Source organism: Macrobrachium nipponense, chromosome 8, assembly GCF_015104395.2.
Source record: "Macrobrachium nipponense isolate FS-2020 chromosome 8, ASM1510439v2, whole genome shotgun sequence".
Lineage (NCBI taxonomy): Eukaryota > Metazoa > Arthropoda > Malacostraca > Decapoda > Palaemonidae > Macrobrachium > Macrobrachium nipponense.
Window position 1 is genome coordinate 98,308,909 of NC_087203.1, and position 20,000 is coordinate 98,328,908.

General features: G+C 37.5%; 2 protein-coding genes across 7 annotated transcripts in view; one reads left to right on the top strand and one right to left on the bottom strand.

Moving 5' to 3' along the window:
* Positions 1-4,433, bottom strand: part of LOC135222924 (xanthine dehydrogenase/oxidase-like) — a 45,041-nt gene extending 40,608 nt beyond the window's left edge. The window contains exon 1 of the mRNA XM_064261355.1: positions 4,148-4,433. Coding sequence (XP_064117425.1) covers positions 4,148-4,219 — 72 coding nt within the window. The 5' untranslated portion in view covers positions 4,220-4,433. The remainder of the gene's footprint in view (positions 1-4,147) is intronic.
* LOC135222925 (uncharacterized) overlaps positions 1-20,000 on the top strand; it is a 343,175-nt gene that overhangs the window by 22,272 nt on the left and 300,903 nt on the right. The window lies entirely within an intron of this gene.

Here is a 20,000-nt window from a genome sequence, read left to right on the forward strand (position 1 = left end):
GAAAATATTTTGGGTGCTCCGTAGAGGGGTAGTGTCCTCTGTGCCCCTCATGTAGGCATTACTTACGGTTCTTTGCAGCTTCCCTTCGACACTTAGCTGCAGCCCCTTTCATTACTTTTTACCCTTGCTTTCGACTTACTTTCCACCCTCTCCTAACGATTGTTTCATAGTGCTGCGAAATTTTGCTCCTGTTACACCTTTAAGACCTTTTTACTCTCAATTTCCCTTGCAGCGCTGAATGACCTCATTGATCCCATTCCTTGGCCTTCTAGCAATAGTTGATCTTGAAATGATTCTTTATTGATGAATTACAGTGATATTTATATGAATTGCTGGCCAATCAGCGGCCAGGAAACTTACACAGTCACTAACGGATCAATAATGTACTATCATTTGATATCAGCCTGTATAGCTCCTATACAGATGAACATCAAGGGTCACTTTGCTGTCTCGATGCGTTGCCATGGGCATTGTCATGAGGTAATATTGTGCCTTATGACCCCCTTCCCCGAGAGTTGACCAGTGTGTTGCAGAGGGTGTCTCGCCCTTGAAAACTGGACTGGAAGAGGAACGTCGTCTGGCAAATATGCTGGTTTCAGGGGGTCGATTGCGACCCAATCTATCTCGCCGTGGATATCGATGAGGAAGGCTTTCTGGCTGCTTTCGTTGACTTGGTAGGGGCCCATGTAAGGCTGGGTCACAGGTGGTCGGATGGCATCGGTTCTGATGAATATGTGTTACATGTGTAGATCCTTCGGGATAAAGGTCTTGTTGTTTGGCTTGTAGGATGGGTAGCGAGGGGTAAATTTTCTGACGATGGTCCGGAGTCTGATGATGCTGGGTGAGGTGTTAACAGTTACCACGAGCGAATCGCCATACACCATCGCGGCTGCTACCAGGTCAAGGGCCTCTTTGGGCATGGTCCAAAGGCTGAGGAGGACCCATGGGAGCTGCAAGTACCAGGCCGAGGAGTTGCAGTGAGACGTGAAGGGCTGCTGTCAAGGTGTGATGGAACCTCTCAATGGTGCCATTGGATTCAGGATGGTAGGCGGCTGTGTGATGCAACTGAGCGCCGAGGAGTCGGTTTAGGGACATCCAGAGCTACGACGTGAAGGTAGTGCCTCATGTCAGAGGTGATGTGATTGGGTACACCGAATCTGGGGACCCACGATGATAAGAAAGCGCTGGCACATGCTGCTGCTGATGCATCTGTCAAAGGGGCGACTTCGGGCAATCTTGTCGAGCGGTCGACCATTATATGTAGATAACGATGCCCTTTGGAGCGCAGCATGAGGGGTCCTACAATGTCGATGTGGACATGGGTGAAATGGCGTTGGAGAGTTGGCAGGAAGAACATTCACGGGCCCACACCTTCGTGTCTTTCGATATGCCGTGCCAGATGAAGCGTTTCTTCAGGAGGCTGGCTGTAGATGATCCTGAAAGGTGTGCCAGACCGTGGACAATGTAAAAAATGTGACATCTAGTGTCTGTGAGATCCATGGCCTACATTTCACTTGTCTGTGTTTGGCTAAATCAACTATTAACTGATAGGCTGATAGCCTATCAGTTAATAGGTGTCAATACATAACGCGTAAAAAAATATCATAGCGATTTACTGATACGGAGAAAATGTAAATTTATGATGCAGATGCACACACACACACACACAGATATATATATATATATATATATATATATATATATATATCTACGTATATATATATATATATATATATATATATATATATATATATATATATATATATATATATTTAAAGGTTTTTGGCACGAAGGAAAAAATGAAAAAGCGAGATAGCCGAGTACTTTCGGTCCTGTTCTGACCCTTTACTAAGGGTGATACTTCTGTAATTGCTAGATCTAATGATTATGTTTCAAGAAATTTACTGGAATTGGCAATTATACAAATCACTAATAAAAACAACCTAAATCTTAGTCCGGGAATGTACCATTTGGACCCATATATTTGTAAGATGTTTATGAAGGACCTTAAAATAAATGAACTACTAATAGATTAGTCCCACATGTATATAGTTATATTTCTCTCTCTCTCTCTCTCCCTCTCTCTCTCTCTCTCTCTCTCTGGTTCGATATTCTCTCTCCCTCTTTCTCTTGCTCGATATATATATATATATATATATATATATATATATATATATATATATATATATATATATATATTTTATATATTTATTTTTTTTTTTTCGTCTTTTCATTAATAATAATTTTTTGGAAAAATTGTGTAAATTTTATGATATTAAGTTATATATGCTTCCTTGTTTTTTCAAAATGTACTGTTTGCTGGAAGAATAACTTGTTTACCGCGTGTGTACTCTCCAAGGTGTGGCTACCCCCAGGCGTTTCCTCGTTTCTGTTAGAGTGAAATCGACCTTATTTATACATAGCATCACGTTTTATATACTTCGTGATCAAGTTATTCATATATATATATATATATATATATATATATATATATATATATATATATATATATATATATATATATATATATATATATGAGAGAGAGAGAGAGAGAGAGAGAGAGAGAGAGAGAGAGAGAGAGAGAGAGAGAGAGAATTATTTACATGAAAAAAAGAGCAAACTCATCATATTTCTGTCTTATGCACTAATGTAATTTAAACATTATTATCAAGGACATATTAAAAGATGAATTGTCGTTTCGATATAATGTAAGATTTACCCGAATTTCTTTAAATACCTAGTTGAACGTTGCTATTATAAAGCCTAGTTGTGTGTATTTGTGGCTGTGTAGAAGCTTGTGGGTAAATATTACATAATAAATATTGCATAATTACTTCATGTGCTCAGACAAGCGCAAAAACATACGTTTATTACCCCAGAATTTTAACTGTGGCGGTTGTGAATGAATTCTGTAGACTGGCTACTTATCTATCACTTCCAAGGTAAAGCCGCTCTTTCATTCATGAATGGGCCTTTAATATTATATTACTATTAGAAGTCTGCATTTGAGACTCAGCGTTTCAGAACGGTTGGTTAGCGAGGTGATAGTTTAGTGAGAATGCTAAATTACTAGCGATGCACTTCGACCTCTACGGCCCTCCCTTCCGCCCTTATTTTTTTCATTTATTTATTCTGTATTGAAATTGAAGATTAACAAAAGAGGTTTCATAGTAAACTTGAGTTTGTTTGTACGGTGTTTTTACGTTGCATGGAACCAGTGTTTATTCAGCAACGGGACCAACGGCTTTACGTGACTTCCGAACCACGTCGAGAGTGAACTTCTATCACCGGAAATACACATCTCTCACTCCTCAGTGGAATGCGCGAGAATCGAACTCGCGGCCACCGAGGTAGTACTCCAACACGCCAGGTAAACTTGAGTAGCTGCGACCCTACCACATATACAGGCAGAGGAATCCTGCCTGGAAAAGCGCTTTCGATCCGGACTTAACGGACTTTAGCGGTCACATAGCGCAAGAAAATAAAATCGTGGAGAAAAGGCCCATAGTAAACATTTCCAGTGATGATGGTAAGTTCTACTATGATGTAAATCATAGCACTTCATCGGATATAAAATTCTCGGGCAAACAATTTCAAGTTTACACGTCCGCTTGATTTTCTATTAATTCAAGGTAATCATTTGTCATAAATGTTCAACTGTATCATTATGGTTTGTTGAAAATGTCAACTAAAAGTTGTCAAGTGTGTCACGTTTTCACGAAAAGGAAGATTATGAGTTCTGACAAATTTCAAAGTTTATGACAATTTAACCATACCTCCGATGCTAAAATCTTAGCTCTCACAGGAATAATCTAGGACTTTTTTTCTTTTCTTTTATTTATTTCCCGGAAATGGATTAAATTTGGATTCTTCCAAAACAGAATTTCTTTATCCGCTAGCGAATGCACAATTATAACTTCACTTAATTAAACGCAAAGGCTTTCGTAGTGGTGACTTCGGCTTCTTGTACCCTTAATTGAAAAACTGCGTTTTACTTTTCGAGTAAATTCGAGGTCTTAAAGAACGTCCTTCTACGCAAATTACAATGTAGTATTTCTTGTCTTACGGTAGTCAACAGAAGTAAATAATCCATAGTAAAAGGCAATGAAATAATAAAAGAAGAAGAAGAAAAAAAAAAACCACTCACTCTCCTGCCATTGACGAAAAAGACGAGTGTATTGGACGTGGTGCCGTCCTCGGGCGAGTCGAAGGTCGGCATCTTCTAGAAAGCCGCAGAGACGGAAGGAACTGGCAGAAGACGCTCGCTGCTCAGTCACCGCACGAGCCCAGCCGATACCTCCGGTTACAAATCAGGCCGAAGAGCAAATGATATGTCAAAAGGTAACAACGCTCCGCCCGTCACGAGAGAATCCCGCTCGTCTTACTAGATGGATTTTGTTTGGTTTGGCTCACCGACGGACGAACACACCTGGTGGGGGCTTCGCAGTCACCGGCCGGCGGTAATCAACACTCGCGCAATTTCAGACCAGTCTTCGTGTTACGTTAGGCTTAAGCCACAGTAACTTTGGAAGATCATATTTCCCCTCCTTCTTAGGCCCCCCACTCCCGTCCCGCCTTCTCTCTCTCTCCTCAAGCATCCAGACGACTTCACCGCAAGTTATGCCTCAGTATTTTCGTCGCTAGTGTCGTTACGTAATGGATTACGTTTAGGTTCATTGTCTGGCCTGTATGCAATATTTTGCGTTACTCTTTTGACATTTGTAACTCTACACCTGATTTTCTCTTCCAGTTTGTCTCCTCAGCGTTGACTAATTTCTTAAGCGTGCCTAACTTCTTTCTCTTTCATTCTTGCATCTAACAAGTATTGTATATACGATATATATATACGTATATATAATTTTAAATTTTGAAAAGGTCAAAACGTGATGATTACATGAACAAAGTTTCAGCACAAAGAAAAAGAGAAGCAATGAGTTGCTAAGTACTTTCGTCTTATTACTACGATATTATATATATATATATATATATATATATATATATATATATATATATATATATATATATATATATATGTGTGTGTGTGTGTGTGTGTGTGTGTGTGTGTGTGTAAATAAATTCTTCTGTTAAATCAGAATACGTCTCATGTATAAAAGGCCCATTAAAACACTGGTTTAAAGCTAAGGACTATATTTCGGTGGACTAACTGCCACCCTTATCAAGCAGTGAATGGCCGAAATATGTAGGAGATATGCCCTTATATAAGTGATGCTTGGGGTCACCGCTAAGCCGACGTGGGTTCTGTTAATTGTCTTAATCCGCTTCATCGTTGCCTTAAGGAAGATACCGTCTATGTGGTCAGAGTCCCAAACTCCATTGGAAAGGCTGATCCTATTATCTCGTTGTTTTATCTGTGAAGATTCTACCATTCGACATTTGTATTGACAACTGCTCGTGTATAAAATTCATGTTGCGTTCCAATCCATGGTATGGTTCGTGATATAACACGAATTATGAACCATATCACGAAAAATGGCAAGCAAGGACAATGCACAAACAGAAAATGATTACACTGAGTCTCTGGAGCTTGCAGTGCGTAAAAGATATATAAAAATCAACTGAAACTTGTAAAAGTAACTTTTGAGATGCAGTTCAATAAATATCCCTCCATAGATTTAAGTGATCAATGCGATTTTGGACATATGAAATATTGAATGTACTTCATGTGAATGTCGATATTGAAGAAATCGAATTGGTGAAATGTTGCACAAATAAGGTTCTTTTTGTGAAACGACACTTAGACTGGTGTCATGGGTTTTTCCCACGGTTTTTTGAAACTTTCATTTCTTGTCTGTGTGCGTTTGGTACCTCGTTGCCAATTGTTTCAAAGTTGATTTCCTTTTGTAAGTTATCCGTTGGCACGAGTCCGCCTATTCAGCCCATCCTAGGACGTAGAACTTACCCAGTCGGGGGGAAATTTTCGACAGCACTAACCATTTTTGGCACTTTTGATATTTGATAGTAATTTTAACAGATACATAATTCACTATCCATTACTTCAAGTTTTAAAGATTTGACCAAAATAACTTCCTAGAGGCTCTAAATCATCTATCATTTGACAGAGAGCGCTGTGGCTGTTAATGAATTACTTTGCGAAATATTTATGCCTCAGGCTTCTTTAATTATTCACTATTATCACTTATTACACTGACAATTAATAAGACTCATCATTAATGAAGTGATCTGAGCAGATTTTCGTGTCTTAACGGCTGAAAATTAGCCCCGTTTATCCTGGAACTCCACAGTGTTGTTCTTCTTTCACTAATCTCATATCATATTGTGCGTGTCGCTTTTTCTCAACACAGCTGACCTACAACATGGCCGACTTCCGAGTTTGGCAACATCCGGGCCTCATTCTGGATCGAAAACTATCTATATAGTGTAAAAATCTGCAATACCAAATCTGTTCGCGCACTCGCATAAAACCACTAGTCGCTATGATCCCGCTATTTAGGTAACCTCCACATTATCAGTTGCTTCTCTATTGGTTATCGACAGTCTATCGAGTCTATCAACCACCCCCAGGGGAACTTACTGACACTCCAACCAGGGTCATTCCACCGCAAGTGCCAGCCAACCCCCACGGCGAGTGACTGCCCACTCCCCCTGGCTAACCCCCCATCCACCCAAATGATCAGCGCATTCATCTCCCATCTTCGTGAGTAGTCATGGATACATTAAACATAATCTCTTGGAATATCTTTGGCCTCAAGCGGAACATTCCTCTTCTAAACATGTTCTGCAAAAACTTCAAAGGCATTATTGCACTGCAAGAAACGCTCCTCTGGCCACATGACCTTGCCATATGCGATTCAATTCATGAAGACTACAGAACCTTCTCGACTTCATCGATGCAAGTTACAGATCAAATCCTAGCCGGTCGCCCGAAGGAGGCCTTTCTTTCCTGTGGCACAAATCGTTAGACAATACGATAAAGGTGATGACCTACAGGAGTGACAGATTGCTGGGGCTTCAAGTGACAGTAGGGAACTCGATTATCCTAATTATTAATGTTTATATGCCATGGGAAAATAACAATAATTTTGATCATTACTGCATGATCCTAGGGGAATTACACAGTATTATTCATGATTCTCCTGCTGATCATATTTGTATAATCGGGGACCTTAATTCTCACCCCACAAAACAATTTTATAATGAACTTACTCGCTTCTGTCAAAATCATGCTCTCCAAATTAGCGATGTAATGCTCCTCCCTCCCTCCTCCTATTCATATGTACATAATAGAGCGGACGCTATTACAACTTCCTGGCTGGACCACTGCATCACATCTCCACAACTTCATGATTCTATTATGACCTGCAATATTCGCTATGATCTTGCAACGGGCTACGATCACATCCCATTACAGGTGTCATTCAGTACCCCAACCCTCCCTACCGTGAACCCCCTAACTGATCGACCACCAGCGGTAAACTGGGATTTTAAAAACCAACAGAAAACCAGAGACTTTAGGGCGACCACGGAAACCAGGTTGCGGTCAATAGTTCAACCGGCAGACGCCTTACTTTGTACTAACACAAATTGTAGAAATGACCACCACAAGAGGGATCTGAATGAATTCTATTCGAACATAATCTCCGCTTTGCTTGCTTCGGGCAGGACTGCCTACAGATTTCGTCAAGGTAATTCTCGTAATATACCTGGATGAATGACTTGGTTAAAGATCTGTATACATACTCCCGAGAAATGTTTTTACTGTGGAGGCAAAATGGTAGCCCCAGGGAAGGGCACACTGCATTGCTAATGAGACAGGCGAGAGCGCAGTTCAAACTTGCTCTCAAGCACTGCAGATTAAATGAAAAAAAAAACTCAGAGCCGATGCAATGTCTAGAAACTTAGAATCTGGTGATTATCCTCGTCTTTGGAAAGATATCCAGTCTTTAAATCCCAAAACTAAAAAGCTATCACAGAGAGTAGGGGAAGCAGTCGGAGACGAAGCTATTGCAAGTATGTGGGGCGATCACTTCAACAATATCCTGAATTGCGTAAATGATCAAGATTCCCGAAGGGATGTAGATAACCTCCTTACTGACAACATTCAATTTCATTTTGCAGACCGTATTACGCCAGGTAACATCAGCGATGCCATAAACAGCCTACCTAATAATAAATCGCCCGGCTGTGATGGTCTTCCTGCAGAGGCCTTCAAACTCTGCCATCCGATAATTTACATTTTGCTAGCTGCCCTATTCAATGCGGTGCATAATTCACCGGTTTTTCTTCCAGACTCCCTACTCTTAGTTCACTTGATACCATTAATCAAAAACAAGCTAAAGGATGCAGCTGACCCTGGCAACTACCGGCCGATTGCAATCACAACGATCGCATCGAAGATACTTGAGTCTGTTCTTCTAGTTAGACTTCTCCCCTTTTTACACACCACTGACAACCAGTTCGGGTTTAAAGCAAACCACTCAACCGACACCTGCATCTACATACTGAAAGAATTGCTTAATTACTACCTATCATCAGCCTCTCCTATTTTCCTTTGTTTTGTAGATGTGAGAAAAGCATTTGACAGAGTAAACTACCTGAAGCTCTTCCTGAAGCTGCATAAAAGGGGCACACCCCATGTACCTAATTGGCATTTTACATTGCTGGTTCTCCACACAGCAATTCTGTGTCAAATGGGGTAACGTGTTATCTTACACCTTCGGCTCCTAAACGGGCTCCGGCAAGGGGGCATTCTCTCTCCTTACCTGTTTAATACGTACACAGATGACTTGAATGTCAAACTGAACTCGCTCCCATCGGATGCACCGTCAATGAAACAACTATAAACAACCTCTGTTACGCCGACGATATGGTTCTGATTTCCCCATCAGTGCAAGGTCTCCAACGACTCATCGACACCTGCCGCCAATATGCAGAGGAATTTGATATCTCTACAACGAAACCAAGACCCAGTGTATGTCGCTGCTCCCGAGATCGCTTAAGCATATTGCAGAACCTCAAATTTTCCTCGGAAACCATCGGCTGGAATTTGTGCACGAATTTCCGTATTTGGGTCACATTATCACCGACGACCTAAAAGATACGGCAGACATTGAACAGAGGCGTCGTAAACTAGTGCAGCTGGCAACATGATTGCAAGGAGGTTTGCCTTCTGTCACCGAGACGTGAAACTGCTTCTATTCCGCTCGTACTGCTACAGTATCTATGGGTGTTCCCTCTGGACGAACTATACCCAAGAGACCTTGAGACGCATCACTGTTGTGCACAATGACATTCTGAGACGCCTCACAAACACTCCCCGCTACCACTCCGCCACACAGATGTTCATTGAAAACCACCTGGACAATTTAAAAATCATTGTTAGGCGAACAATGTCCAGTCTGGTAACCCGAGTGAGAAACAGCAGCAACTCGCTCATACAAAGCATCCTAAGGAGTGAAGCAAGAAGAAGATCTAAATTGTGGGAAAGATGGGAAAATGAGGCCTTTGTCCCCACCCTAAAGGACTTAATCTCTGTATTGGCAAGATGTCATCTGCAGTTTTTGTCATTATTACATTTATAGCTGATATTTTAATTTTTCATTATTACTGTGATTCCTATCAAGTTAAAGTTTTATTTACATTTAATTTATGTATTAAGCCCTCTGGACCTGACTACTGTAACCACCTAAGGTCTCTAGTTGAAATTTGAGTTATATAATATGTGCACCAACTGTTATTACTCGCAATGCATTTTTTTTTTTCTCACCAATATTATTACTGTTATTACCAGTATGATGATTACTAGCTTTTATGCTACCTCAGCTATATTATGGATAAGTGCCGATTATTCATTTTCTTTTTCTATTTTATCATATCTCATGTATCTAGATTGTGTATGTTACTGTCTGTATCTTGTATACTCAATGTATATGGCCCCGAGCTGAAATAAAACATATTATTATTATTATTATTATTATTATTATACCCCTACACGTCCCGTCTCCGTATACCTTACACCCCACACAATATGCCACTGTTTTGAATGCACTTTCGGGGTCACAAAGGCCCTACCATTCCAACATCTCTAGTCCTTTACTAATTAATTCACTCCTTTATATAACATGTAGTATTCTGTGTATTTTTCCATGTTGGAATAACCTTGGCCCTAATGGCTTTATAGTTCAAGTGAAATGCAGACTCTGCAGTACTCCGTGTCATATCTTCACTAATTTTAACCTTCTCCCCGTATACTGTAGTTCATCTTTGAATCCTTTTGATCACCCTTCTTTTATATATATATATTATATATTATATATATATATATATATATATATATATATATATATATATATATGTGTGTGTGTGTGTGTGTGTGTGTGTGTGTGTGTGTGTGTGTGTGTGTGTGTGTGTGTGTGTGTGTGTGTGTGTGTTTGAGCATATATCCATTATTTCTTATCAGTATCACCCAAGAAAGATCTCAAGAGTCTGCTTTAAATATAATAGTATACTATACAAAGCTCTGAAGAAAATGAAAGAAACGTAATAGAGAAAACGAAGAAGGCTCTGACCACATATACTATAAAATTATTCGATTAGACAGGCTATAGGAATATTTATAATTAACTTCTATACAGAGCAAGATAATAATTCATAGATCACGAGGCAAATTAATCCTGTATCTTTTTTCCTACAGTAAATAGTCATTAGCGTTAAATATTTACGTTTTAACGCCAATGAAAAGGAAATGAACATAGATAGTATAACTCATTAATATCTTTGTTTTCATTATAATGGCATAACTGGTATTCTTTTAATAACGGGATTTATCGTTAACTTTTATTCCGTTTTAAGTGATTGTGCATCTGTTGCACACAAGATCTCGAAAGCAGTTTACTAATTCACTCGCGGTAAACCGGCTTTTTTAGTTTGCGAAACTTTTTTTTGAACAATCCTTACCTCGTATCTGTAAAAACACGACCACATTCATCCATAAATTTAAGGGTTCAGACTTTCTTTTATGCAGAAGGAAAATGATTTAATGTGTATCATAAACTTGGCGATAAAATGATCGAAGGACGATTTTCAGTAACGACTAACTTCGAAGATTTTAAATTGAATTGTGAGACTTTTCATTAGATTCGGACTGCAAAATTCTTCATTGCGATCAGTTCGCGTTATTGATCAGACATTACTCATCCCATTTGAGCTCAAAGACATATCTATGTGTAAAAGCTTACCTAGCTGAGCTATGACTTATTTTTTGAGAGAGGTAAGTAACATGCATATAAACTTTGGAGGGGTTGGTTAGAGTCCAAAATATTCTGCTAGAGGAGGAAGGAAATGAAATTTATCCTTAAAAAAACGAGTATTATGAAACTGGTTATTAAAGTAGCACATTAAAAAAAGGACAGGAAAACTGCTGTAATTTTAATTTGTGAATATGTTGTTGGTATCTGGTTAGCCCTCAAAGCATGAATAAAGATGGAAAAGATGGTATAAGGTTGTTTATAAAATCAAGGATAATAAAAATAGATATATACTGGTAAAATCTTTTATGGGTAACTACAGAAAAATATTTACATTAAAATACATAGATTATTTGTAAAAAGTACAAGATAAGATTTTTTGTACAATATTGTATGTTTTCTCTAATAAAAGATAAAAAAAAATTAAAGTAGCAAAAAAGACAGGAACTAAATAGTATTACAGTTATTTTCAAGGGATGGAATCTTTGTAATTGTGATCTTTGTTTTAGATGGAGTGTTAGATGGCAGTAAGAATAACTGGGGAAAGTATTGTAATATACATACATATTTCTCACGTGTTCTCATGGTCATGATGCTTAATAACACAAACTGACGTGGCATCACGTTGATGGTTTCAGAGAATGTTTACCGTCCAATTTGTAAGTAGTGTATCTTAGTTTTACCAGACCACTGAGCTGAGCAACCGCTCTCTTGGGGCTGGCCCGAAGAATTAGATATCTTTACGTGGTTAGGAACCAATGGGTTACTTAGCAGAGGGACCTACAGCTTTTTGTGGGATCCGAACCACATCGAGAAATGAAATGAATTTCTATCACCAGAAATAACGTCCAATTTGTAATTATCGTCGGGGGCCAAATGAGTAGTTGCAACAGCTGGCCTTCAAAATAACCCAGAAACACCAAGAGAGATTGTGGAAAAGACCATGAAAAACTTTATTTTCACAAAAAGAAAAAAAAAGGGAAGAGGGAGGTATGGGGGTAGGGGGGGGGGGGGGGGGGGGGGGGGGGGGGGGGGGGGGGGGGGGGGGGGGGGGGGATATAGAGGACTGGTACTGGATAGAAGATTGGACCGGATAAAATACAGCTCATGTTTTCTAATCATGGACTATAATGTTTGATATCTATATTGCTACAATTAGATGAACACATATACACCCTAATCGGAGGTTTTAAGACAGAATGAGACTAACAGATTAGTTCGGAATCTTTGGAAGTGGACATAATTAGTTGTGCAAAAAATGTCATCCCTTTCATTAGTCTTGTATAAGCTTAACTGGGATTAGTGTATTCATTAATAAACAGAGTCGGACAAAGAAATCGGGTATTAATTTCGGATTATGAAAGAACATAATATGAGTATAGCGTTGCATTCAGAATACCAACCCCGTGAGTAAAATAGATAATATTTTAAGTGCAAATCATCGTCTTCTTTTGTAAAAAGTCGGGAGTGGGCACAGTAGTAAGAGGTAGAAATGTGGTTAGACATACTCCATATAGGGCGACTTGAACATTACTCCAATCTTTGAAATATAAATAAGCCCATTAAAGGAAATTAACTCTTCAAGATTCTGTGTCTGCTTATTTTGAGTAGTAAATGATAATAAGTTTCTTTGAATAACAAAAGGCCGTAAAAGAAAATGTGCTGAATTTAAAAACGATAATAACTGACTAGGATTGTTATAATCAAGGGCTTTAGAGATACCAGGTCTCAAGTTGGATTAAAACCCGAGCTGTCAAGTGTCGCTAGAAATAGTAACGTCACGCAGTACGAGACCACAGGGTTCGCCTTTTTTGGACAGATAACAGAATTCTCTGATATCTGCGTTAAATAGGGGTGATTTTATAATAGATTTGTGATGATTCAATTGGTTGTTCGTTATTATATATAATATATACAATAAATTATACAGGGCATGGTCAATAATAATATTTAATAGTTCAAATGCTTTTGAATATCGGATTAAGTAATATTTACAAGAAATTATACAAGACTTGGCCTATGACGATAAATAGTGGCTCAGATGTTTTAGACTCCCGGATTACGTAATATTCCTAAGATGATGAATATTGGTTCAGATGTTGATTACCGGATTACGTAATATTTACAAGAAATTATACAAGACCTGCCCTGTGATGATATATAGAGGCTGAAATGTTTTTGTTTTTTCAATTATATAACAGATACACCGTCTTTAGATTTAACCTTGACTGATTTATCAGGAAATCTCAGTAACTTTGCATAGACCTGATATACCTGCTGTATCATTCAATTATGAATTCTGACCTACACTAAGTAATAAAACACTCATGGCATAGCAGGCCCAAGTTCGTTTAAATGTCAACAGTTTTTGTGTTAAGAGATATTGACGTTTTACTTCTGGACAGTGCTGATAGCCTTGGCAGTAAGATTAAACAAAATTCAAGTAATTTTCTTGAGTGAATTGTGTATTCTGTAAGTAGAAATAGAAAGTCTTGCGTTAGATTGTAAATAAATGGTGAAGAAGCAACTACAGACTATGCCATCATCTATCTAGCCTTCATTTAAGCATGGCCTGCATCCTTACTTGAACTATTCAAGAAACTTTTATTTTACAGATGAGTTAGTATAATTTGTGTAAAATAAAATCTTTGCTTCATTTTTATAGGAAAACTAAGAAATGATATCAGACACTACACTTAAGACACTACATTTAGCTGTCATGGTAACACTGCAGACTCTAGTCATTGAACCCAGTAACTCCTCCGAGTAGACGGAAGCCAGTATATATATATATATTTTTTTTCTTCAATGTAAATGTCAGTAAAAGATCACACGTCGGGATTCCAGCAGTCTCCCTCCAGTACTTGATCTGGGTCGTCGGTGAGAAGAAACGCCGTGTTCACGAGAATCCGAGAATCGACGCATCAAACTGTATTGTGGCCTCAGTGCAGAAGACTCTTGGTCTCTTTGACACTGTGCTGTCAGTAGTCTAGTTATCTTGGGTAATATCTCTCTGGAAAGAGCTTTTTGATGCAGTGATAAAAATAAACATGGGTGGGGGGTGGAGCTGTGTGAAGTGGAGGCTGTCTGTGCCGGCATGAAGGACCGGTTTGCGGTGATTGTCATATAGTAACTATGATGTTCTTTGATTGTGTTTACTCTTAATCCATTAGTTACATGGCAAGCAATGTGTGTTTATTCACTGCTGGAAGAAGTAGTGCGTTATATTATTTATTTTCAAACTTTACTTGATACATAGTATTTTAGTGTTTTTAGAGCAGTATCAGTGCTGTTTCTTAAACAGAACCACAGTGTAGATTTTTTACAATTTAAGTGATAGTGCATTGTATAGTGTTATAAATGCTATTAATTAAAGTTACATGACAGTGCTATAGTGAGTGATTTTCAGTTCCTTTTAGTGGCGTGATATTGCTCAGTGTTGTGGTGTGTTTGTATAGAAAAAAAATTTACAGGGTGTTATTTTGCTTTTAATATATGAAACATTACGGTATAGCCGATGTTTGTTTAATATTGTACCATTGTTTTATGTTATAGTGTTTTTTTTTTTTTATTCGGACTCGAAGCAGTTTTATCGTGTATATTTTTTAAACGACATAGGACGCACCTTGGTTTAACGTTGGGTTCTTCGTCTTTTAGTACCGTGTCACTTTTTATTGTGAGACTGATATTAAGTGGTACAAAACAGACCTCAAGTGTTACAGAATTGAGTCCTGGCGTCAAAGGATACAGCCTAAGTGGCACAGAATAGAGCCATTACCCGGCTGATTGAGAAGGAAATCTATTTCAAAATGAATGAACAGAATGGAGGAATGGAATAAAGAAGTGCAATGAGTGACTAGTCTCGTTTAAAATTGATTTAGAGCATAATTTTATAAGGTTTTTAAAAATTTGGTATGCAGACAAAGAAACATATGCATATAAAAGAATTTTCTTATGAATGTAACCATATTTAAGAATATATGTGTAAAAGTGTGTTGTATGTATGTCTGTTTTTGTTTTCGATTGTAATTTTTCCTTCTGTCTTTTTGAATCGTTTAGTGTCTCATTTGCTTGATGTATCGATGATGAGGATGCAGATCTTAACAGCCTGTGGTACAAAATACTATTTTGGAGAATTTACTGGAAGGAAAAATGGCGAAGCTTTTGAAGTTTATTCACATTATTTTAGTGTCTTCCAGCTATTATCTTAAAAGTAATATATTTTTTTTATAATTGGTTGTAAATTGCAGTTTCAGTGAAGTGAAAACATTCTTCCTCTGAAATCCCGTAAAAGTGATTCAAGTTAGACATACTAATTATATAAAAGTAAAAGAAATCAGTAGTGTGAATAGAGACAAAGAAAGAAAGAGCAAGAGAGAGAGAGAGGGGCAGACCTCTGCCCAGCATTCGATGGGTCCACTGGCCTTCGAGGGCGAGGGCAGGAGTCACGACCATTGAGGACATGTTGCAATGAAGGACAGGAAAAGACAAACTACGAAGTCTTCACCGAAAGTTCGTCCATTGCCTCGTCATGGAAGCAATTCGTCATTCAGGGGTTCGCAACAAAGCCTCCTCGATGGGGGAGCAGGGGATTTCGGAGGCGCCGACGAAGGTGCTGCAGCGTCTGCTCCTCCTAGGAGATGGAAGATTAGGCCAGCCCCTCCCTTGCCCAAACCGGGACCCAATGTCATCAGGCCGAAACCCATGGGTAAGCCCAGGCCTAAGCAAGCTGAGGGTAAGTGACACTGAAATGATACTAGGATCAATTTACGTACCATGAATTTTGAAATAATGTCCTTGCAAGGACTGTGACCTACTGTGCACGAAAGAAACTGATTTTAATGAAAATTGCAACGAATCTAACCTGACTGTCACAGTCTTTGTAGACAGGCATATCTGTGGAAGATCTGTGGAAATAATGAATTATTGTATCACATGGTACGGTTCCATGACTTTCTTTCGTTTATCTGCTCCAAGGTTTAGAATTTTCTTTTCTGTTTGCGTTTTCCTGACATGTAATACTCGATTACAATCGAGTATTATATGTATTATTGTATTACATGGTATTACAGGAGAGTCAGTATCTTTACTCGGCATTAACCACAATCTTCTCTCCATTTTTCCCTCCTTGACTATGTCCATAGGGCTGAGTGAAACACGGTATTAGGTTGTCAGTCCCGTAGCTATTATGATTAAAAGCGAGGCTTGATAACTTACCAATTATCTTGTCTGGTTAGGCTAGATTAAGCTAGGCTTAATTCATTTCTACTTCTCCGGCCTGGTTGGGCTAGATTAAGCTAAACTTTCAATTTTTCCTTTATTCCGGCTTGGTTAGACTCTAGGGAAAGCAAGACTGTTGATTTATAGCTCACAGCATTTGACGTAACGAAAATCTGTTTATGTGTGTGTTTGTGTTTCTTTCTTTCTTTTTTTTTTTTTTTTTTTTTTTTTTTTTTTTTTTTTTTTTTTTTTTTTTTTTTTTTTTTGTTAGAGTATGGTGCATCGACTTGCTGTACTACAGTATCAGTCAGGCCAAGCATGTACTACATGGCTGTACTGAATCATATATCTATATGATAATAACAACAGCGATGACAGACAAGGAGAAGGATTAGTTGTTTATATAGGCAAGGAGAAAGATGAATAGTTGAGAGCCTTTTAAGACAGTTAGTAAGAGTTTGAAATGAAAATGGCAAGGTCGGTATGCAATATGTATTGGGACAGAGAAAGTTTATAATAACAAAGATATACGTATTCTTGTGGATTGTTAATAATTTGTGTGATAGAATGGTAGTTGATAAAGAAGCTCTTTATGATGGACGTCAATCGTGTCTGCAGTCTGCAATAAAGCAACAGGAATCGGAAGATAAAGAAGTAGTGGTAATAAACGAATAATGGTGACATTCAGGTTCTGGTTTTTTTTTTTTTTTTTTTTTTTTTTTACAACTGAAATGTCATGCTACACAACAGCTGTCATTTTTCGGTTTCAGACAAGACAGCAAAGAAATTTATCAGTAGAATGACAGAAGATATGAAAGAATTTAGCATTTTTTTTTAGCTTAAATGTAAGAGAGAAAGAGTTGCTAAGAAAACTTTTACATTGTTTAAGAGTACAAAATCGGGAGTGTTAAAAATTCATCAGATGAGGAGAAAGGATAGGGTTCAAGAATAAATGCTGACAATGCACAAATATATATATATATATATATATATATATATATATATAATATCATGATATATAATTTTTCTTTATCTCTCTCTATATCTGTCTTCTTTTATAATATATATACATATATATATATATATATATATATATATATATATATAAATATTATATATATATAATATATATAATATATATATATATATGTATATATATATATGTATATATATATATATATAAATATATATACATATATACATACATATATATACATATATATGTATATATTATATATATATATATTATATATATAATATATATTACTTATATATATATATATATATATATATATATAGACGTATGATATATATATTATAAAAGAAGACAGATATAGAGAGAGATAAAGAAAAATTATAATTTTCAAAATAATAACGGAGAACAATTAAACGAGAAAATGAGCTACTTAACCAATGAATAGTAACCAAATTATTTATAAATAAATTCGTATCAGGGCTTAATCAATATATACTGCTTAGTTAGGATGACTGAATAGTTAGTTGATGGAATGACTCCATCCAATTTTTCCCAACGTAATTCTACTTCATTTTTTCTTGAGGCGCTGAGTTAACGAAGCGTTCCAGCGCCAGATCAGTCTTTTCCAAAGGCTCATCATCTGTTCAATGAATCGATCGATCCCGCCCGGGAAATCGATCCTCGGGTGAGGTAACTTAGTGGCTTCGTGACAGGGATTCTCTGAGAGAGGCAGATTTGTTTTTCTCCTACTGGTCTCATGAGAATATAGTCTGTTGTATAGTTCTGTGATAATGATAAGTATGATGAAGGTATCAGCACTTCGTTTTCATTATATTCTGTTGTGGTGATGGAGGTAGCGATGACATTTGCCTTTAATATATATTCATTATAGTGATGACGTGTCTAATAACTGTAATTATGATCAAACTTATATATTTACTGCAGGGAATTTAATATGTTTGTCCCCTGTGGCCAAATAAATTGAGATGAAAAGGATTATTCACGGAAAAAATGAATGGCCGATTCATCTGCATAATTTTTATGGTCAATATAGCTTCACAATATTATTTCACATCAAATTCTATTCAGATTAATTCTGGAAAAATTAATTTCAAATGATACTTTGTATTTCAAATAATCTGGCTGTGATATTTTGCAATGTAAATTGCAATAAGCGGAGGGGCGTAATTTTTGACATTCGGTGATATTGGCAAAGATTAGCTTCCCGTCCGTCGCTTGGCAACACGTGGACAGCGCCACTCAAACAACGCGCGGTGCTCACCGGAACTAAGAGAGGGGCTCGTTAGCGCTTTTTTAAACTTTAACTCATTCCGCGTATCCCTTTCATTTCATCAGGTTGACATTTATTGAACACGATTCACATAAATTTTTTGTCTGAAGCTTTTAAACACTGATATGTTTTAATGATTCTTAATTCCCTGACTTATACATCAATAAAAGCTTTGAACATTACCATGTGGAAACCTTGGTAAGTCTCACAATTTCTATAAAATCCGCATTGCCATATTTTGTTTCAAGCAAACTCCATTATGGAGAAAATCACTTTAACAATGGATAGTTTATGCTGTTCTTGATATGATTCGCTCCTGTGATCGGCGGGAGCAGTCTAGACGTTTTACCGTATTCCTCTGATATGAAAAAATCCTTGTGGAATATTTTGAATAATGCCTTTTTAATGGTAAAGTTGCTCATATAGGTCTAACATAAAATCAAAGGGAAAGGCGAGTAAGACTATGAAGCCACAACGATAAGACTTGATTGTTATCACGGGGTGGCCAAGCAAGTCCAAACAAAAAGTCAAAAGGTGTAATTTTTATTATAGATTCTTTTTTTTTATTTATTTTTTTTCTTCAAAAACATGTCTAGTTCGACAAATTTTACAGTACGCATTTGCATACTATTCTCCGTTTATTGGATGCTCCAAGGAAAAAAGAATTACCAATATTTTCCCTATTAGGTATCTCCCATTATCAAGTCGACGTCACGAATGCTTTGCTGTTAACACATGCCGGAAGGTTCACAATCTGACACTGATAGAAGTTCACCTCGACGTTGTTCGGAAGTCACGTAAAGCCGTTGGTACCGTTGCTGAATAACCACCGGTTCCATGCAACGTAAAAACTCCATGCAAACAAACAAACAAACCAACAATCTGACACTGACGGAAGAATCAGGGCGCATGTCCCAGACACTGCAAACAGTAGTCATTTAATAACAATTTGCTTTTAGTTCCTGGTACTTAACTGCATTCCATTCTTGCCATGCTGCACGAAATGCTAGCAAACTTGGGTTGAGATCGGCCAGCTGAGTTTTATATTTTGGCAGAACAGTTTGTTAAACTCCTAAATAGGTCTAGGGCTTTGTTACCAGGAAATGCTATAAGGATGTCCCCTTCATGCAAGACCAGGAATAAGGTCAGCTATTACTGGTTTCAAGTTAATCTTACAAATATTTTATATATGACCGCATTAATATCATGTCATTCATATAAAAACCATCCTGCGAAAATTCTTCAGTTGTATAAGTGATGTATTTTATGGATTAAATGAATTATTCAT